Raw genomic sequence first — 18,875 nt, forward strand, 5'->3', positions numbered from 1 at the left:
AGCCCCCGTGGGGGAAACGCTCGGCTGTCTGTGGATTGGAGTGAAGTAAAGGGTGTGTGGTGGCCGGCAGCAAGCAGGCCGCTCGTCTGGCCATCCATGGAGGCTCGGATGAACGAGTCCGTGCTGGATGTGAGGTCTGCACAGAACCCACCTCATGGCACATCCAGAAACAGGAAAGTGGCCTAACCCTGAGGACGGTGCTCACAGCGGGCACAGCGTCGGGAGGGTTGCTAAGCTGGCCGTGCGTTCCTGACGTTCACACATCGGGGACCCCTCGCCAGCACCCCCAGGTCACAGAAGAGGCTCCAGAGCAGCGGCCTCATCGGGGTGCCCGTGTAAACTGCACAGACCTGGAACCCAGAGCCTGGGCTGAGCCCTGGGGCAGCAATACACCCGGCATCTAACTTTGTTTAGTGGCCGTCACTGAGGCTGGTCATGATGCACGCCTCTAGATGGTTCTGTTTGGGACCAGGAGCCCAGAGACCTGTAGGCCTTTGTTAAGTGACCTGTTTCATTTTAGGCCAGTTTTAAGGAATCCTACATGGCTGCATTTTATGAATTCTTCAACGAACAAAAATATGCTGATGCAGTAAAAAACGTGAGTATGGACATCAGTTAACTTGAATGGACCTGCCCCCAAGTCGTATGCTGTTCTTAAGAAACCACTGTTGTAGAAAATTGAGTTAAAAATCACAGAAAATAGAAGTGACCGTTAACTACTGTGAAGAGTTCAGAGCATCGTTACCTTTGCAGTCCCTGGCCACCCTCCACGGTCCCAGGACTCTGTGCACCCCGGGGGGCTGTGACCCCTTCCACACCCTCCTGTCCACCGTCCACGGTCCTGGGACTCTGTGCACCCCGGGGGGCTGTGACCCCTTCCACACCCTCCTGTCCACCGTCCACGGTCCTGGGACTCTGTGCACCCCGGGGGGCTGTGACCCCTTCCACACCCTCCTGTCCACCGTCCACGGTCCTGGGACTCTGTGCACCCCGGGGGGCTGTGACCCCTTCCACACCCTCCTGTCCACCGTCCACGGTCCTGGGACTCTGTGCACCCCGAGGGGCTGTGACCCCTTCCACACCCTCCTGTCCACCGTCCACGGTCCTGGGACTCTGTGCACCCCGGGGGGCTGTGACCCCTTCCACACCCTCCTGTCCACCGTCCACGGTCCTGGGACTCTGTGCACCCCGGGGGGCTGTGACCCCTTCCACACCCTCCTGTCCACCGTCCACGGTCCTGGGACTCTGTGCACCCCGGGGGGCTGTGACCCCTTCCACACCCTCCTGTCCACCGTCCACGGTCCTGGGACTCTGTGCACCCCGGGGGGCTGTGACCCCTTCCACACCCTCCTGTCCACCGTCCACGGTCCTGGGACTCTGTGCACCCCGGGGGGCTGTGACCCCTTCCACACCCTCCTGTCCACCGTCCACGGTCCTGGGACTCTGTGCACCCCGGGGGGCTGTGACCCCTTCCACACCCTCCTGTCCACCGTCCACGGTCCTGGGACTCTGTGCACCCCGGGGGGCTGTGACCCCTTCCACACCCTCCTGTCCACCGTCCACGGTCCTGGGACTCTGTGCACCCCGGGGGGCTGTGACCCCTTCCACACCCTCCTGTCCACCGTCCACGGTCCTGGGACTCTGTGCACCCCGGGGGGCTGTGACCCCTTCCACACCCTCCTGTCCACCGTCCACGGTCCTGGGACTCTGTGCACCCCGGGGGGCTGTGACCCCTTCCACACCCTCCTGTCCACCGTCCACGGTCCTGGGACTCTGTGCACCCTGGGGCGCCATGACCCTTTTCTACGTCCTCCTGTTCTGTCCAGTATGGTCCTGGGACTGCACCCTGGGCTCCGTGACCCCTTCCACACCCTCCTGTTTGGAACGGACAGACGGAGTTCTTCTCCCGGATTGGTGGTGTGCTCTACCCTCTAGAGTGCTGCCCTGTTTGTTCTGAAAATCCTCTGCACGTCCCTTGCCTTGTCCTTCCTGACCATCTACTTCTGGAGTCCCCACAAATGCCTGAGTCATGGCGCCAAGGGACCCAGACCCGGAGTCAGGGACATGGCACATGGAGAGGATCTTGTCTGGGTCCTAAAGCTTTACTCTTTCTCTTGTGTTCAGAAGCAGTCACACATCCTTACCTCTCAGAAATCATAAAAACCAGAATGGGAGGAAGGGAGAGGAGCTGGAGGTGCGCATCAGTTGATGGAGGGAATCCAGACGGGTCCTGGTTTTTTAGGAGGGGAGGGTGTCCTGGGAGGAGAGCCCGTGCTGCTCACATTCCAGGAGAGATGCATTCTTGCATCGTCTGTTGACGTGCAGGTGGGCCTCCAGGTGTCACCAGAAGCCTGGCAGCCAGGTGAAGCGGCAGCTGGGGGTCTGGTGGGAGGCCGGAAGCTTCCCGGCTGCAGCAGAGATACACTCAGGACCCCTGACTCTTGCAGAAGAACCCATGCTCCCCACATTCCTCTCTCCTCTGGCATCAGAAAGAGACACAGTGTTCTGTTTCCGTGTGAGAAGGAATATATCCAAGCGTGCCATTTCCCCTTTAACCATTTGCTGTCTTTCCCACTTTAGTTTTTAGATCTGATCTCATCTTCTGGGAGAAGAGACCCCAAGAGCATAGAGCAGCCCATCCTGCTTAAAGAAGGGTAAAGGCTGCGTCTTCTGCTGGGTCAGCAGGAGGGAGACGCGGGGGCGGCACTCCTGGCCATCCCTGCCATGAACTGGGGTGTCTCTGCCCACGTGGCTGGTGGTCTCCCAGCTCACAGGCAGCCAGACCCGTTAGGGGCTGTGCAGGCCTGGGACATCATGGCCGTCGTCCATGACTCCGATCCAGCAACATTGTGCACAGGGCATGTGTGAGACGTGGTGGTGTTGGCTTTCCTTTGTGCCTCTGCCCTGCGGGTTGTGTGAGTGGACAAACACCTGTCAGGCAGAGAGAGGGGTGGGAAGGCTGAACCACCCCTGCATGGTTGGCTCACTCACACCTGTGTTCAAGACCCTCCCTCCCTCCATCAGCCCCCCACTCCTGAGGTGTCTCCTGCTCCAATCCCTCTTTGTTTCCAGAGCACACTTGCCATGGCCCCATGGGCCTGCCCACCTTCTTACAGGCGTCTCTTGTTGGTATTCCCAGTGTGGGAGCATGGGGAGGGGGCGGCTGCTTTGTTGGAGGTCTGTTGAACCCCATGTCCTTGCCAGCTTGTGATTTAAAGTTAACACCGGCACAAGCAGGTGCTAAACTTTTCAGAAGTAGAGACCTTTGCCTTTTGGTTTTTAACCCTATCACTTGGAGATACAATAAGATGTTAAAAATCTGCAGGCCATATTGGGTAGGACAGATGTGAAAGAAACAGTTTACTTGGATTTTGCAGATGGGACTTCGGGCTGTGGTGTGGGGAAGGTGCTGGATGTGCCCTGAGCCCCAACATTCACCCACAAACATGTCCTGTTCACAACAGGTTCATGATTAAGAGGGCTCAAGGACGGAAACGCTTTGGGATGAAGAATTTTAAGAAAAGATGGTTCCGCCTGACCAACCATGAATTTACTTACCAGAAAAGCAAAGGTAACAAGAGAAATTGGCTTTTTACTTGATTCTCACACTTTATTCTGAGGGGCCAGAGCCTTGCTTGCGGCCCTGATGGGGTTACCGCCTGCTTTTCTGGAGTGAAACGAAGCACATGGAGTAAGCCTCCCATGGAGTGAGCAGTTTCTCACCACGGGACCATGTGGGAGACATCCGCCCACCAGAGTGGCCTGGGTGGGGGTGGGGAGCAGCTGGGCCCGCGCCTCTGGGCTCCAGGCGTGGGAGTTGGGGTCCTGTGTTGGCTGTGTCCGCCCAGATCTGATGTGGCTTAGATCTCAGTGACGCGGCCCCCTGGGAAGTAAAATGTGGAAACAGGCTCCTCGAGACGGTGTGCGGCTGGAGGCGTGAGGGTCCCTGGGAGGTCCTGGTGCGTGAGGCCCAGCTGTTCTACAGTGTCCGCTGCCCGTGGCCTGTGTGCGGCTTACCCATCCCCCCAAGGTGGGCACCCTCTCCCCCGCCCCCTCATGAACCCTCTCTGCTGCAGGAGACCAGCCTCTGTACAGCATTCCCATCGAGAACATTCTGGCCGTGGAGAGACTGGAGGAGGAGTCCTTCAAGATGAAGAACGTGAGTGTTGTGTCTCCACTCGCTTTTCAGGGGTTTCTCCTTCTGCTCTCCCCACCCTCGCCCCGCTGCCCCCCTGCCCTCCTCCACGGAGCCCCATCACCGGGTGCTTGTGAGCTGGCCAGAGGCGAAGAACCTGCCGGAAAGTGCATTCCTGGCAGCTGCAGGGACTGGGGGCGGCTCTGGGACCCTGTGGGGTTTCTTTGAAACTAATTTTGATCTGGTTTTGAACTTATAGGAAAGTGGCAAGAATAGAGCAGGACCCCCCCATGTCCCTTAACTCAGAATTGCGGGTTGTTTGCATTTGTCCCATTTGCTGAGCATATTCCTTCATTCTGTCTTTGTCTCTCTCCACGTGCACGTGTTTTTCTGAGCCACGGAAATACTTGAGCGTGTTTCCTGAAAACAAGGACATTCTGGTATAGAACCCATACAGCTGCCCGAGGCAGGACCCCCAGCGCTGGTGCAGCATGATTACCGATCGCCGTCCGTGCTGAAAGCGGTCTTCTAGCTGTGTGTGTCCCCAGCCGAGCACCACGTGGTACATTCTCTGTTGTGTGCTTGATCTGGAACATTCCTTGGACTTTCTCTGTGTTTTGCAGCCTTGATGTTTTCGAAGCACTCAGGCCAGGTTTTGTGGGCATCTCTCAATCTGGGTGGTAGGTTCAGGCAACCCGTTTTGCCAGGCATTCCGTGGAGGCACGTGTGCCCCCCCCCCCCCCCGCCCAGGCTCGTCTTGTCAGGACGGTTCACGGTGACCGTGGGAGACACGCTGGGCTATGTCCACCTCTGGCTCCTCCTCAGGCTCTTGCCCATCCTCAGTGGCTCCCTGCCTCCCTTGTCCCTTCACTACTTTTTCTTGGCTTTTGCCGTGGAGAGCTCCGCGCCACGGAGGTTCTTCACTTGCCTGTTAGGGCCACGTTTTGTTCAGGGCTGGCGCCCCTCACTGCCCAGTGTGGCCATGGGACGTGGCAGCGTTTTCCGGCTGCATCGTCATTCCCATCACTGGCACACGCCGTGGGCACGCATGCATCCCACTCGGCCGAGCACTGGCGGGGTTTCTGAGGGAGCCACCGGTGAGGATTTGGGAGTGAGGCTATGAATGGGGAGACCTCCTGTGTGTTCCCACGGAATGTCCTGTAGGAGAGCCCACATGTCAGGTCTGCTTACCACTTGACACTCTACAAACAGCACAGACCCCTGGGGACTGTCTGTGCAGCACAGGGGAGCATGCCTGGGTTTTCTTGTCACCGAACACCTTGAAGCTTGGTGGGGGAGGAAGTGCCCCTGCCCACCGCCATGGCCACCAAGGCCACTGGGTCAACTCTCGTCACCTCCCGTGCGGTCTCCAGGCTCTGGGGGAACGTGCGCTCACACTGGGCACCTGGAGGCCTTGTTCTGGGGGAGACGGGATCTATGTAGGAAAGTTCCCTGCAGCCTCGCTGGCTGGTGGCTTTGCTTGGACGATGTCCCTACCAAGCTCAGGTGGCGAGGTGCCTGAGGGTACCGATGGCCTCCCATAGCCCCCACAGCCCTCAGCATGGAGCCTGATGTCTGCATTCTGCCCTCTCGCTCTTTCCCCATCTGGTTCCATTTCTGTTTCTCTGTTCCTGATTTTCCAAATATTTTTTATACTTTTGTTTCATTAGATGTATTTTATCTAAGTCATCTGCAGTCTTTTTTAGAGCTAGGTGAGGAGTAAATAGCAAATAGTAGTTCAAACTTAAAATGCTACGAATCATTCCCCGGTCTTCCAGCTTTACAGAAACTCCGACCTGTGAGGGTTTGACAGGCAGTGAGGCCTCTGCCCTGTCAGCTTCCCCAGAGAGAGAGTGCTTCTCCTCTCTTGTTCCAGACCCCGTCTCGGCCAGCAGCCCTGGCTTGGTGCATTTCTCTGCCGCTCTTCCTCCTGTCCACACTCTGGCCGAGGGCTGGTGTGGACAGAAAGACGGCCCGTTGGCCAGTTCTCCGTGATGATGTTGATGACGGGATTGCCCCTCCTGTGGGAGATAGGGTAAACCCCCGACCTTGCCACCCGGGGGCCACCCGGGCCCTCCATGCCCTCACCTGCAGATGACCGTCATCCTCTGGAGCCCAGGGTCACTGCCGGGCAAACAGTGCACGAAGCACGATGCCCGGGCCTCTGCCACCGTTCATTCATTGCCCTTCCAGCATTCGGTTATAGGTCCTCAGGGGAGACCCCGCAGCGGTCCAACCACCGGTGTAATTTGGAACTCTTAGAGTAAAAAGGCCGGGCTCCTTAAGGAGAGAGAGATGTTCTCAAGGTGTTGACGATTTTAGTTTTTTCTCTTTAAGATTCGGAAAGTGGCTGTCCGTGGAAAGAACTGGCTTAGCTGGTGCTCTCCGTGTGCTCAGCAGGGACACCTTCCAGGCCCTGGAGTCCTTGTTCTCTGAGGTCACGGACAGCTGTTTGGGCACCAGCTCTGGGGCTGGTGTCCTGGGATGGCTTCTCCCTGTAAACATCCTGAGGGCGAGTTACAGCTCTGGCCCAGTCTCCAGAGGAGCAGACAGACTCACAGAGGAGGGAGCTTACAGGAGCTCACGCCACTTGTGTGGGGGCAGGAGCTCAGACCCGACCTGCTGTCCTGACAGCCTGCATGCGTGGTCCATCTCCGGCAGCCCCAGGCCCAGCCCCCTGCCCTGTGTCCCTGGTCGTTCGCTTCACTGTTTGTGTCTTCCTGAGCGTTGCCAGCCGCCCCTGCCCCCCCCAACACCACGGGCTTTAGGGAAATTAGATGTTGTAGCAGCTCTGCGTTGCTTGAGAACCTTCTTCAGATGCCAGGAGCCATCCACAGTAAGCGCTGGCCCGGGAGGAGGGCCCTTGCACACCGTGTCACTGCGCGGGCTCTCCTACAGATGCTGGGTTCAGGATTCATAGGAAGGTCCCCAAGTCAGGTTCTGCCTCCCAGGAATTGACAAGGGCTCTGACCTGTCTCCCGTCTCCTGTGTCTGTCTCTTGCTCATTGGCACAGTTTGGGGGGGACACAGTGGGATCGCAGCCATACACAGATTTGCACAGTCTGAGGCCCGTGCAACAGTGCATGTGTGCCCAAGGTGGGACAGGGTCGGGGGCTCAGCCCCAGCTGTTCACTCAGGAACTCGGACATACAGCTTCTCCTCCACGGATCCATCAGCTCCTGTTCCCCTTCTCCGTGCACACCCCCGCCCCCGGAAGAGCCCACCATCATCTTGGACGTTCTGATTCCTGGCCTTTTCTAGGGCTCTCTTACAAGCCCAGCCTAAGAGCCTTCCAGGGCCCTGGCCTGCCCACTTCCCCGCTCACCCCCATCTTCTGTGTACAGCCGGGCCTGCTCCTGCTGGGAGCACCCGGCCCTCCCTGGGCTCAGGGCCTTTGCACCTGCTATCCACTGCCCCAGGACCCCTGCTTCTCCCATCCCTGCTGCCTTAGGACCCCCGTGCCTCCCCTCCCCGCTTCCCCAGGACCCCTGTGCCTACTGGCCCTTCTGCCTGGGACTCTCCATCTTGTTCTCCTTTTCCCACTCAGCTTAATTATCTCTTAGTCATCTTTCTGACCTCAGCTGGTCATTTGTTTAGAAGGTTCTTGCCTGACCCTTCCTCTGGTGTACACAACCCTTACACTTTTTTCATCTTTATCCTTCTTGCTGGCCGGAAGTTCATGACAATAGAAACTCTGGGCCACCCTGGGTCCCCAGAACCTAGGGCAGTGTCTGGTTCAGGAATGGTGGCTGAATAACAAGAAAGGCGGCAGAGGCTCTGAGAAGCCTCAGAGGAAGTAACACCGACCTAGAAGGAGGAGGAAGAGCCTCCTGGTCAGGAGGGGTGGGTGCATTTTTCCAGATGGACACACAGCACATACAAAGGTCCTGAGGTAGGTGTGGGGGTGAGGACAGGAACGTGGGCAGGATAAGCTCTGATGCACCTTGTGCAGAAGGCCGCCCCGGCTTAAAAAACCATTTATGTAATGGCCACAGTGAACCACAGCAGGGAGATGTACGGTGCTGTGCCTTTGCTTTTCGAATGGAGCCCCCCAAGACCCCAGGAAAACAGAGTGCCTTGGCCAGGCTGACCAGGGGTCACCCAGCTGAGTCACTTCAGTCTCCTGAGTCCCCCAGGGGGAAGGCTGTGGCTTGTGGCTCTGTCACGTTCAAGGACAGCAGAAGCCCTTTGTGCGTGCCACAGCCCCTCGGCCCGTCTGTCCCTCCCCCCACATCTGTACTGAACACCCTCGAGGCCCGGGCAGGACATCCTGCTGTGTGGCCTCTCTGATCCTCTTCCCGGCCCCCTCAGATGTTCCAGGTCATCCAGCCCGAGCGAGCGCTGTATATCCAGGCCAACAACTGTGTGGAGGCCAAGGCCTGGATTGACATCCTCACCAAAGTGAGCCAGTGCAACAAGAAACGCCTCACTGTCTACCACCCATCTGCCTACCTGAACGGCCACTGGCTGTGCTGCAGGGCCTCCTCGGACACAGCCCCGGGCTGCTCCCCCTGCACCGGGTAGGTCTGTGCCTCTCCAGCCCCAGGACCCTCCCAGATGATACAGGCAGAGAGGGGGTCCCACAGGACCAGCCCAGAGGACGGAAACAAACCCGAGCTAGCAGGAAGCGAAAGCAGAGAGTATTGAATGTATATACAGAGAGAGAGATACGGGACAGAGCATCCGGGAGACTCAGAAAGGAAAACCGCAGGGGTCTCCTCTTTGCTTGGGGCCTGGGGTTTTTAATGGCAACTGTGGTCTGGGGGCACGTGTCCCCTTAGGCATCCAGGAACTGGTCGGCACAAAGACAGCATCCAGATGTCCTTGATAAGTTACTCGTTCCCTCAAGCCAGGGGTCTTGGCCTCAAGGCGTTTGGAGTAAGTGGTCTTAGAGAACATTTAGGACGACCCGCCTAGTCACTCCTGTTTTCCACTGTGCTGGAAGACTCCGGAGATGCTGTCACCTTTTTGTCCCTTACGAGGAGGACATACGCTACATGCATTACAAGGCATGTGTAGAGTGGGGCGGAGGTGCAGGCCTATAGCAAGAATAGAAGCTGGAAAAGGAGCAAAGAAGAAAAACAACAGGCTTTTTTTTTTCCATGGGGTCCCTTCAGTTTCCCAGTCTCACACCCACCCCATGTGGCCAAGCACAGTTGTCTGGCTTGTGCACTATGCCGGGAAGTTTGGCCAAGGGGCTGCACTGGGGCTTGGCTGCACATGCACAGCTGAGTCTCCTAGGCTGTTCTCTCGATTCTTGAGGAGCCTCCATACAGCAGAGCCCTGGGCTTAATCTCATGAAGGCGCTCTGAGACTGTCAGGAGCCCTGAGCCATCAAGGGTCCTCCTGCCTCTGCCACGGGTTCCAGTGGTCCTTCAGGGTGGGTGGCAGTGAAGGAGGGTGCTCCATGCTGAGGAGGGACTCCCAGGGGCAGGGTGCTGTCGTGTTTCCTCTAGAAGAGCCCGGACACATTCCGCCATCCTGCTCACACCCCCTTTGGTTTCTGCAGCTACCCTCTGCACACCCCCTCCCTTACCTTCCTGCCCCACCGTTAGCTGGGCCTCCTGAGGGTCATGAGAGGCTCACCTCTGCCCCTTCCGGAAGGTGACCTGGTGCCCTCAGGGTGCCCCATGTGACCTGTGAGAACAGTGATGACTGCTGTCTGGTATGGGTGTGAGGAATACCCCAAGCTCATGGAGGTAGGATCCGGTTTCATAGCTGAAAAAGCCAAGACTTGGGGAAATCCCTGCCAGGTCCTGCCCAGGAGAGGCTGAGCACTGTGTCTGGGGGCTGGGACACTGCTGCACCCTCAGGCAGGAGCCGGAGCCACCCCGGGCTGGGGGAGGAGCGGGGACCTGGCCGTCCCCACCTGGGGCGGCAGACCGACCCTACAGGGCCCATGGCCCACGTGCGTCAGGAGGGGCTCTTTCTATTCCAGATCATTTCTTGTCACGGCAAAACAAGCCTGGCTTGTTTGCTTGCTGTCTCAGCAGATCTTTAGGCCTCCCGTCCTCCGAGCCTGTGGATGGGCACTTCTCAGTGCTCGTGAGCTAGTCCGCAGACCACACAGGAATGCCACAGCCCCGTCAGGGCTAAGTTCACTTCCTGAGATCATTCCGTTATCTCATGACCTCTGATATCATCGTTCTTTCTATTCTGGTCTCGCTGTGTTTCGGCAGCGGCCTCCCAGCAAACATCCAGCTGGACATCGATGGGGACCGAGAGACGGAGCGCATCTACTCCCTCTTTAACTCGTACATGAGCAAACTGGAGAAAATGCAAGGTAAGCTCAGCACACAACCTGGCGTGTTGTCTCACGAGATGGCAGGTGGCTTTGGAGACACCTGGCTGGGGTCCCAGTGACACCTGGAGCTTTCTGCAGGGATGACCGGCCCTCGGAGTGAGTCCCTGTGGTCTGCGTGCAGTGTTCTCATTCATGGACTGAAGGGCGCTTTCTGCAGGTTAGGCAGATGTGGGGAATCTACTTTATTTTTTTTTAAGATTTTATTTCTTTGACAGAGAGAATGAGAGAGCACAAGCAGGGGGAGCAATAGAGGGAGAGGGAGAAGCAGTTTCCCCACGGAGCAGGGAGCCCGACACGTGGCTCGATCCCAGGACCCCGGGATCATGACCTGAGCCGAAGGCAGACGCTCAACCGACTGAGCCACGCAGGCATCCCAGGATCTAATAACAGATTCTGCAGATAATTTAAAATGGAATTTAGTTGCAACCTCTGAGCTGCCAAGTTCTTGAGAAGATCCGATGTTTAATAACCTCCCATACCCCCAGACTGTGTTCTCCGGAGGGGCACATGCATGTGTGTGGGGGACATGTGGGTGTGCACGTGGGAGTATGTGCAGGTGCGTACATGCCCAGAAGCTGCAGACACAATATTTAGGTATAGCTCGATCATCCTCAACACTTAGTTCAGAAGAGGCGATCGTAACAAGAGCCCACTGAGAGGCAGATGAGAGCCCTTAAGCCCCCCTCTGAATGTGAAATAAAGCTGAGTGGGGCCTGGAAATACACCATCAGATATTTCTTTTTCCCGATCAAAGCCAGTACTATGAGTGGTGGGCCTCAGCCTGGAACTTACTTTAGTCCTGCTCTGGCGAGCATGCCGTGGTGGTGAGCTTGCCGTCTGTGAGCTTAGCCACTCCTGTCCTCCAGTCGCCTCATGCAGCCTCGAATGACTCCTCTGCATGCACACCCAGGCTCCAGGCACGTGCACTCTCACATATGGGTGCACATGCCTGCAAGACCACCGTGTTTACATACTTGAACTTGAACACACAACTGTGCACATGCATACACCCACAGCCACCCCAGCGGATCCTCCCCCGGCAAGGGTGCCACACACAGCACTTGGCTCCAGAGTTCCAGGAGGCCATGCAGCAGTGGCCCTGGGGCTACATCAGGCCCCAAGGTGGCAGCCCCTTCCCAGCGCGCTGAGAAGAGTGACCAGAATGGAGGAGGGTAATGGAGTCTTAGAGAGGTTGGAGCCACCATGTGAGATCCAGGTTCATGAAGGAGGCTGACTAAGCCTTGCATGATCAGCCACCTTCCAGTGACCTCTCTCCACACACTGTCTCCCTCTTGCTTCCAGCCTGGGGTCACCCCAGTGTCATACCATTGCAGGACCCTCTGCCCCCTTCGTCTGGCTAATATCTGTCTTGTGAGTCTCCTCCTCTGGGGAGCTTTTTCTAACCCTGTGTATTTCTCTGTCATTGCCATGATAATCATCTCTGATCTGTTCACCCTCAGTACACTTGACCCTTTGAGAGCGGAAGCAGATCTTATTTACCCCAGTGCCTGACATGAAGGGGGAACTGAATACCTGTTTTCTGGATGAATGGATGGACAGGCAGTGAATGACAGATGGGTGGATGATGGATCAACAGATGTTGGGTGATGTTGGATAGATGATAGGTGGATGGATGATGGATGGGTGGGTGATGGATGGATGATGGGTGAATCAAGGATGGATGGTGATGGGTGTACGGATGATGGATGGATAGATAATGAGTGGCTGATGGATGGATGGATGAATGATAGGTGGAGAGATGGATGATGGATGGATGGATGGGTGGATGTATTGGTGGATGGATGGATGGATGGATGGTTGGTTGGATGGGTGGTTGGATGGATGTATTGGTAGATGGATGGATGGGTGGGTGGATGTATTGGTAGATGGATGGATGATGGATGGGTGGTTGGATGGATGTATTGGTAGATGGATGGATGAATGGATGGGTGGGTGGGTGGATGTATTGGTAGATGGATGGATGATGGATGGGTGGGTGGATGTATTGGTAGATGGATGGATGATGGATGGGTGGTTGGATGGATGTATTGGTAGATGGATGGATGAATGGATGGGTGGGTGGGTGGATGTATTGGTAGATGGATGGATGATGGATGGGTGGGTGGATGTATTGGTAGATGGATGGATGATGGATGGGTGGGTGGGTGGATGTATTGGTAGATGGATGGATGAATGGATGGGTGGGTGGATGAATGATGAGTAGATGGATGGACGGATGATAGGTGGAGACACGGATGGAGAATGCATGGATGAATGAGCCTCCCTCCCAGTGTAGGCATCATCTGGACAAGTGTTCGTAGTGTCAACATGATTGGAGATCTTAGAGTGCACCTCCACTTCCCTATCCTCTTTCATGAAATGGGTTAGGCATCTGGGTTAATCCAGGATCCAATCACACAGCCCCCATAAGGCAATTAGCATGGGCTTGGAGCTGAGCAGGGCCTGGCCCCAGCTGCCCTATGCTTATCCGGGTCACCTCCACTGCCCACCTCCCTCCTCTCAGGCCGCAGATCCTCGCGTTACAAAGGCGTGTGCCTCTTCCCCACCAGCACCACCCGGGCAGCGAGAGTCTGTTTCTGGTCACCGTTAGCAAAACCACAAGAACACGTGCTTGTTCAGGGGTGACCCCTCCTGACCTGCCGACGCCAGCTGTTTTTACAGCAGCACAGCTTGCAGGTACTGCCAGGCCCCGGACTGGAGCCTCCCAAGGACACGGGTGCCCCCACTTCGCAGAGGGTTCGCTGAGGCTCGGACATGAGTAACCTGCTTCAGGCCCAGTAGTTCCTGCAAGTGGGGGCTTTGGGGCTGGAGTCCAGGCAGTCCAGCTCTGGAGACCATAAGCCTGTGTTTTATGTAAAAAGAGAAAGGCTGAACTCCTATCAGCATGCTGCCCACCGAGCTCTTCCCTCCGTTTCCCCCTCTGCTCATTCGTCCTCGTGTTTAGAGTGGCTTATCTTTCTCCTGTCAGGTTTTTTTCTTTAAACTTAAATCTTCCTGGTTTTCCTTTGTACAGACTTGTGAATTTTCAGTAAGAATTAGGTTATTTCTCCTGGGGTGGAAATAAAGACGGTGAGGTGGGCACGAGAGCCTCTGTGATAATGAAACAGCAACACAGACGGGGTGAGGAGCCCCCGAGATGCCGGCTCACCTCGGCCAGGCGCTGTCCAAATGACGCGTCTTCCCTCCCGCCTCTCTGTGGCCCTGGAACGGAGGGCCCAGGTCAGGGGTCCCAGGCCCAGCTCAGGTGTTTGGGGAAGAGGTCGGGGGTCCCAGGCCCAGCTCAGGTGTTTGGGGAAGAGGTCGAGGGTCCCAGGCCCAGCTCAGGTGTTTGGGGAACAGGTCGGGGGTCCCAGGCCCAGCTCAGGTGTTTGGGGAACCGGTCGGGGGTCCCAGGCCCAGCTCAGGTGTTTGGGTGCTTCTCCTGGATGCCTGGAGGCCACAGCATGGTCTTCAGCAGGAGTGATGTGGTCCAATGAGAAAGTCACGTGTCCAGCAAGTGGGCGTGACAGAAGTCCTAGGAAGCTGCGCGGGCAGACTGAGAAAGTGCCACCCGTGAGGACAGCTTCTTTTGCACCTTGTGCCCACACGTCCCAGCCACAGGGTGTGCACGTTAATGCTGGATGAGTGATGCCCTGGCACCTCTTTCTAAGATGGGGCTTTCCTTGAGGTGTTCTCCCCAGACCGACCCTGGGTGACCCCACAGGCCCCTTGAGTCCCCCTGGCCCGGTGTCCAGGAACAGACATCTGCCGGTTCTGGTTTGGTGAGCAGTGGGGTGTGGACACAGGTCGCTCAGGACACAGGCTGGTCAGAGAGGGGGCATCAGACCCTGGCTTCTCCAGGGCTCAGTGTTGGCCCGGCTCTTGGGAACGGCTTCTGCTTCTTGGTGCATTTGCGTGGGAACGGTCAGCCCTTCCCGAGGAGGCTGCCCATGGAGTCCCCGCCCTGACCTCCGGCCCCTCCCAATGCTGCAGAAGCCTGTGGGAGCAGATCCGTGTACGACGGGCCCGAGCAGGAGGAGTACTCGACGTTCATCATCGACGACCCCCAGGAGACCTACAAGACACTGAAGCAGGTCGTCGCTGGGGTTGGGGCCCTCGAACAGGAGCATGCCCAGTACAAAAGGGACAAGTTCAAGAAGACCAAGTACGGGAGCCAGTGAGTATGGCATCGGACTGTAGGGGAGCCCTTGGCAAAGGTAGTGGGGAAGGGACTGCAAGGGACTTCCTGGGGCTGAGCGTTACCCTGAAGCCACCTGCACGCACCCATGAGGACTGGGCAGCCTCCCCGTCTCCCGCAGAGCAGCCCTCCTGTACTCTTCAGTCCTCTGGACAGTGGCCCAGGGGCAGCACACCCCGAACCTCCTGCTTCCAGACCCTCCCACCTCCAGACCCATTGCTTCCAAAATTAGGCTTTGATGGGCCAGAAGTTGCCTTTCTCTAGGCCACAGGTACACTTGTATAGGCGACTTTTGGCTAAGTCTTTTTTTCTTTGCTTGTCTGTATTTTTCACATTTATTACGAGGAATATGTATCACGTTTAAAGGTAGAAAAAAAGTATTAACGTGCAGATGGGCAGCAGCGATCAGGGCTCTGCCTCACTCTCCTCCCCACTTCCGCTTTGCAGGGAGCACCCCATTGGAGACAAGAGCTTCCAGAGCTACATCAGGCAGCAATCGGAGACCTCCACCCATTCCATTTGAAGCAGGATGTCCTGTCCCAGGACGGTGCCCTGAGCTGCAGCAGGGAAACCGCGGTCTCCGGGAAGGAGGGAACAGAGAGAAAGGACAGCCGGGCAGGGGGTCCGCACTTCTGCAGCTCTCACTGTGACCGGCGCCAGGCTCACGGGACTTCTGAGGCTCTCCCCGGGCCGCGTCTGTGGTTGCTGGTGCACTGTCTTCACACTGGTGGCCGGCGACCTGAGCTGGCCTCTCTGGAAGGAGGGGCCAGGGATGCCGTGCTTTCTGCAGAGCTTGGGCTTCTGAGTCCTGTGCACTTTCGCCTTTGCTGGGCTCTGGTGCCTGTGCCGTGGGGCCCTGCAGCTCCCTCCTCTCACACACTCTGCTTCAGCAAGACAGGACGCTGAGCGCATCGTCTCCTGTGAGCCTGCCTGCCGGCGGCCGTGCCCACGGGCCTTCTGGGTCCAGCCCTTGGCGTTGGTATTGTTCCTGGCTGAAGGTCAGTTTTGTGGCTTCGTTGTGCATCACTGCACGAAGATCCCAATGTGAGGATGCTCTTGATGATTTGGAGTTACGGGGTCCTTCTGCAGATAGTACCTGGGGGGAGGAGGTTCCAGTCTGCTCTCGCAGACATGGGTGTCCCAGTTCTGTGGGCTGCAGACGCTGCCAGAGCCGGCAACGGGCCGAGCTGCGTGTCCAGCCTGTCCCCCTTCAAGCAAAAGTTGTTGCTGTTTTGCTTTCAGTGGAACTTAAAAGTAGAATACACATTAGCTGCCCCTTCTGGAAGTTTGAGGAAGGTTTTTAAAATGTGCATTATTTTCAAGCTGTTTTTCTTAACATTTTTAAAGGACCGTTTCTAATGAGCTCCTTGATATAAAGTACCTCGGAACATCTAGGCCTGTACTCGTCAAAGGGGAGGGTGCACAGCAAAGCAACGGAGGGAATGAGCTGCTTCTCTTGGAAGCCAGTGGAAGGCCCTCCAGAGCTCACCAAGGGACGCAAAGCCCTGAGCTGTGCAGACCCTGCAGCCCCCGGGAGCAGGGCTCTGCTGGGTCTCTGTGAAGTCCCTAGAAGCTGCCAGGCAGTGGTGGGTGCTTTGCTGTTGGGATGGGGGTCCTGACATGGGGCAGTCAGCCTCAGACTTTGTGCCCATCCTGCTTTTTATTTGCAAATACCGTCCTTCAGACTGAACTCTGAACCGTGGCAGATAGTAACATCACTTGTGACAAAGACGGTGGAGGAAAATGTTGCAAAAAGTAAACTTTGGGACACATAACTATTAGGCTGCGCCAAACTGCAATTTTTAACATGGATTTGTAACTTAATGTTTCTGTTTATAAGATACTAATGATTTGCAATGTATTTTACTGGCCAATTAAAACAGATGTTTTATTCTTTCTGAGGACTGGTTTGATAATTGTGCATGTGGGAGATGGGTGCGTGGCGGAGCGGGGCATGTGGGAGGCTGGATAACATGCTTGTGTGGCAGGGGAGGTTCAGCTGTGGGACTTTGGAGCAAGCTGGAAACCACGGTGCTCTGTGGAATGGAAAGATGTGGGGTCGGGCACTCTGAGTGCGTCCGAGTGTGTTCTGCTGGGAACCTCCAGTGAGGATGGAGACGGGCATCAGCCCAGGGAGGGGAAGATGAGCCCCCAGCACGTGCTACTCTCTCCGAGACACAGTGGGCCTTGAGCTTCAGGACCAGACACAGGGGGAGCAGCAGGAGAGGCTGTGGGGAGGCAGAAGTGCTGAGGGCCCTGTCCCACCTGGACGGGCAGAGGGAAGGGGCTGCATGCATGGTGGGTGGCCTGGAGGAGACCTGCCTCCAGAGCAAGGACACAGGTTCCCTATTCCTTTTTTCCCTGTGGTTTTCACCTGTTGCTGTTTTAATTCCAGCCTGATTCAGCTGTTAGGAAAGAAACAGGTGGTCGGGCTCTGGGGACACCAGGTGGGACTCTGGGTGGGGGGCGGTCAGCCCCTCCCTGGGGGCATGGACTCGGGGAGAAAAGTGCCCTTGCTGCTTCCATCCGGCCTCTCCTGGCAGCGGGATGGCACCAGGGCTGGGTGGGGGCTGAGGGGGTGCAGAGGGGGAGTACCTGCTCACGAGGGCCCCAGGTCAGAGGCCACAGCATCAGTCAGCCAGGACGTGAGTGTCCACAGCAGGGCTACGGGCGGCTCCAAGGAGTCTGGCTGACTCAGACACTTGTGGGACCCGGGGAAGTTCTGCCCCCATGGGAGGACAGAAAGGAGAAAACCTCGAGGAGCGTGGAACCAGACGCCCCTGTCCCAGGACCCCTCTGACGGGTCACAGTGGCTCTTGGGGGCCTCAATCTGTGTCCACCTGCTCTTCCTCCAGACAGCCTAGGCGTCCTGCCATCCCGGCCTTAGTCCTTTGGCCTCTCCCAGACTAGCGTCTGTGCACGCGGGTACCTGGGCAGCACGTCAGGCGCTGCACCAGCCCCTTGGCCGGGTGACCAGAGCCTTCCCGGTGCGCGGAGATGCTGTGGAGTGTTTTGGGGAGACAGACGTGCATGCGGAATTAGGGAGTCTCTTCTGCTTCGTGCTGAGTAGTTATGATCTGCCAGTTGCTCAGGGAAAACCCCTACTATGATCTGTCCCCCGTGGCCTTGGATGTTTGGAGATTAAAAACATATGCTGGGATGCTACCAGGCATTTCTGTTAAGTTGTATTATGGGCTGAATTGTGTCCCCCAAATACTCATGGCAAAGTCCTGACCCCAGCACCTCAGACTGTGGCTGTATTTGGAGACAGGATCTTTAAAGAGGTAATTAAGGTTACATAAAGTCATTAGGGTGGGCCCTAATGCCATATGACTGGTGTCCTTCTAAGGTTAGGACACAGCCAAGAGACACATGAAAAGATGCTCAACATCACTCATTAGCAGGAAAATACAAGTCAAAACCATAGTGAAGTATCACCTTGCACCTGTCAGAATGGCTAAAATCAGTAACACAAGAAACAACAGGTGTTGGTGAGGAAGCGGGGAAAGGGGAACCCAAATCTTGCACTGTTGGTGGGATGCAAACTCTGGAAAACAGTATGGAGTTTCGTCACAAGGTTAAAAATAGAGCTACCCTACCCTACGACCCAGCAATTGCACTACTGGGTGTTTACCCCAAAAGATACAAAAACACTAATTCAAAGGGATACGTGCCCCGCTGTGTTTATAGGAGCAGCATGTACAACAGCCAGGATGCGGAAGCAGCCCGAGCGTCCATCGACAGGTGAAGGGATAAAGATGTGGTGTGTATACACAGTGGGGTGTTACTGAGCCGTCAGAAAGATGAGATCGTGTCACTTTGTGAGAACAGGGTTGGACCTAGAGGGTATCATGCCAAGTGAACTAAATCAGATAAAGGCAAATGACCGTATGATTCCACCGATAAGTGGACTATAAACGACAAACAAATGAATAAACAGAAAGCAGAACCAGAGCCATAGATAGAGAATCAGCGGGGCGGGCGGAGGGCAGGGAGGTCCGGGGCTCCGGGTGTGGAGTGACTCGGTCACAGGGTGAGACGGTGCTGTCACGGAGGGCGCGGCCAGGTGACAGACGGCTGCACTTGAGGTGAGCCCAGCACCCCGTAGAGAAGTTGAGACGCTATGTTGTCCCTGAAACTAATGTCGCTAGACTCAGAAGACCCGAAGAGACAACATCAGGACGGGGACATGCAGAGGGACGACCGTGGGAGGGCGGGAGGAGGCACGTGCTGGCGGA

General features: G+C 56.6%; 1 protein-coding gene across 2 annotated transcripts in view; it reads left to right on the forward strand.

Moving 5' to 3' along the window:
• The window catches only part of RASA3 (RAS p21 protein activator 3), a 115,430-nt gene extending 98,892 nt beyond the window's left edge, over window positions 1–16,538 (forward strand). For both annotated transcript variants that reach the window (XM_027589505.2, XM_027589506.2), the window contains 8 exons: window positions 521–598; window positions 2,581–2,654; window positions 3,465–3,571; window positions 4,077–4,159; window positions 8,447–8,655; window positions 10,315–10,418; window positions 14,433–14,616; window positions 15,085–16,538. In XM_027589505.2, the coding sequence (XP_027445306.1) occupies window positions 521–598; window positions 2,581–2,654; window positions 3,465–3,571; window positions 4,077–4,159; window positions 8,447–8,655; window positions 10,315–10,418; window positions 14,433–14,616; window positions 15,085–15,160 (915 nt within the window). In that variant the 3' untranslated portion in view covers window positions 15,161–16,538. The remainder of the gene's footprint in view (window positions 1–520; window positions 599–2,580; window positions 2,655–3,464; window positions 3,572–4,076; window positions 4,160–8,446; window positions 8,656–10,314; window positions 10,419–14,432; window positions 14,617–15,084) is intronic.
• The last annotated feature ends 2,337 nt before the right edge of the window (window positions 16,539–18,875 follow it).

Source organism: Zalophus californianus, chromosome 3 (assembly GCF_009762305.2).
Source record: "Zalophus californianus isolate mZalCal1 chromosome 3, mZalCal1.pri.v2, whole genome shotgun sequence".
NCBI lineage: Eukaryota > Metazoa > Chordata > Mammalia > Carnivora > Otariidae > Zalophus > Zalophus californianus.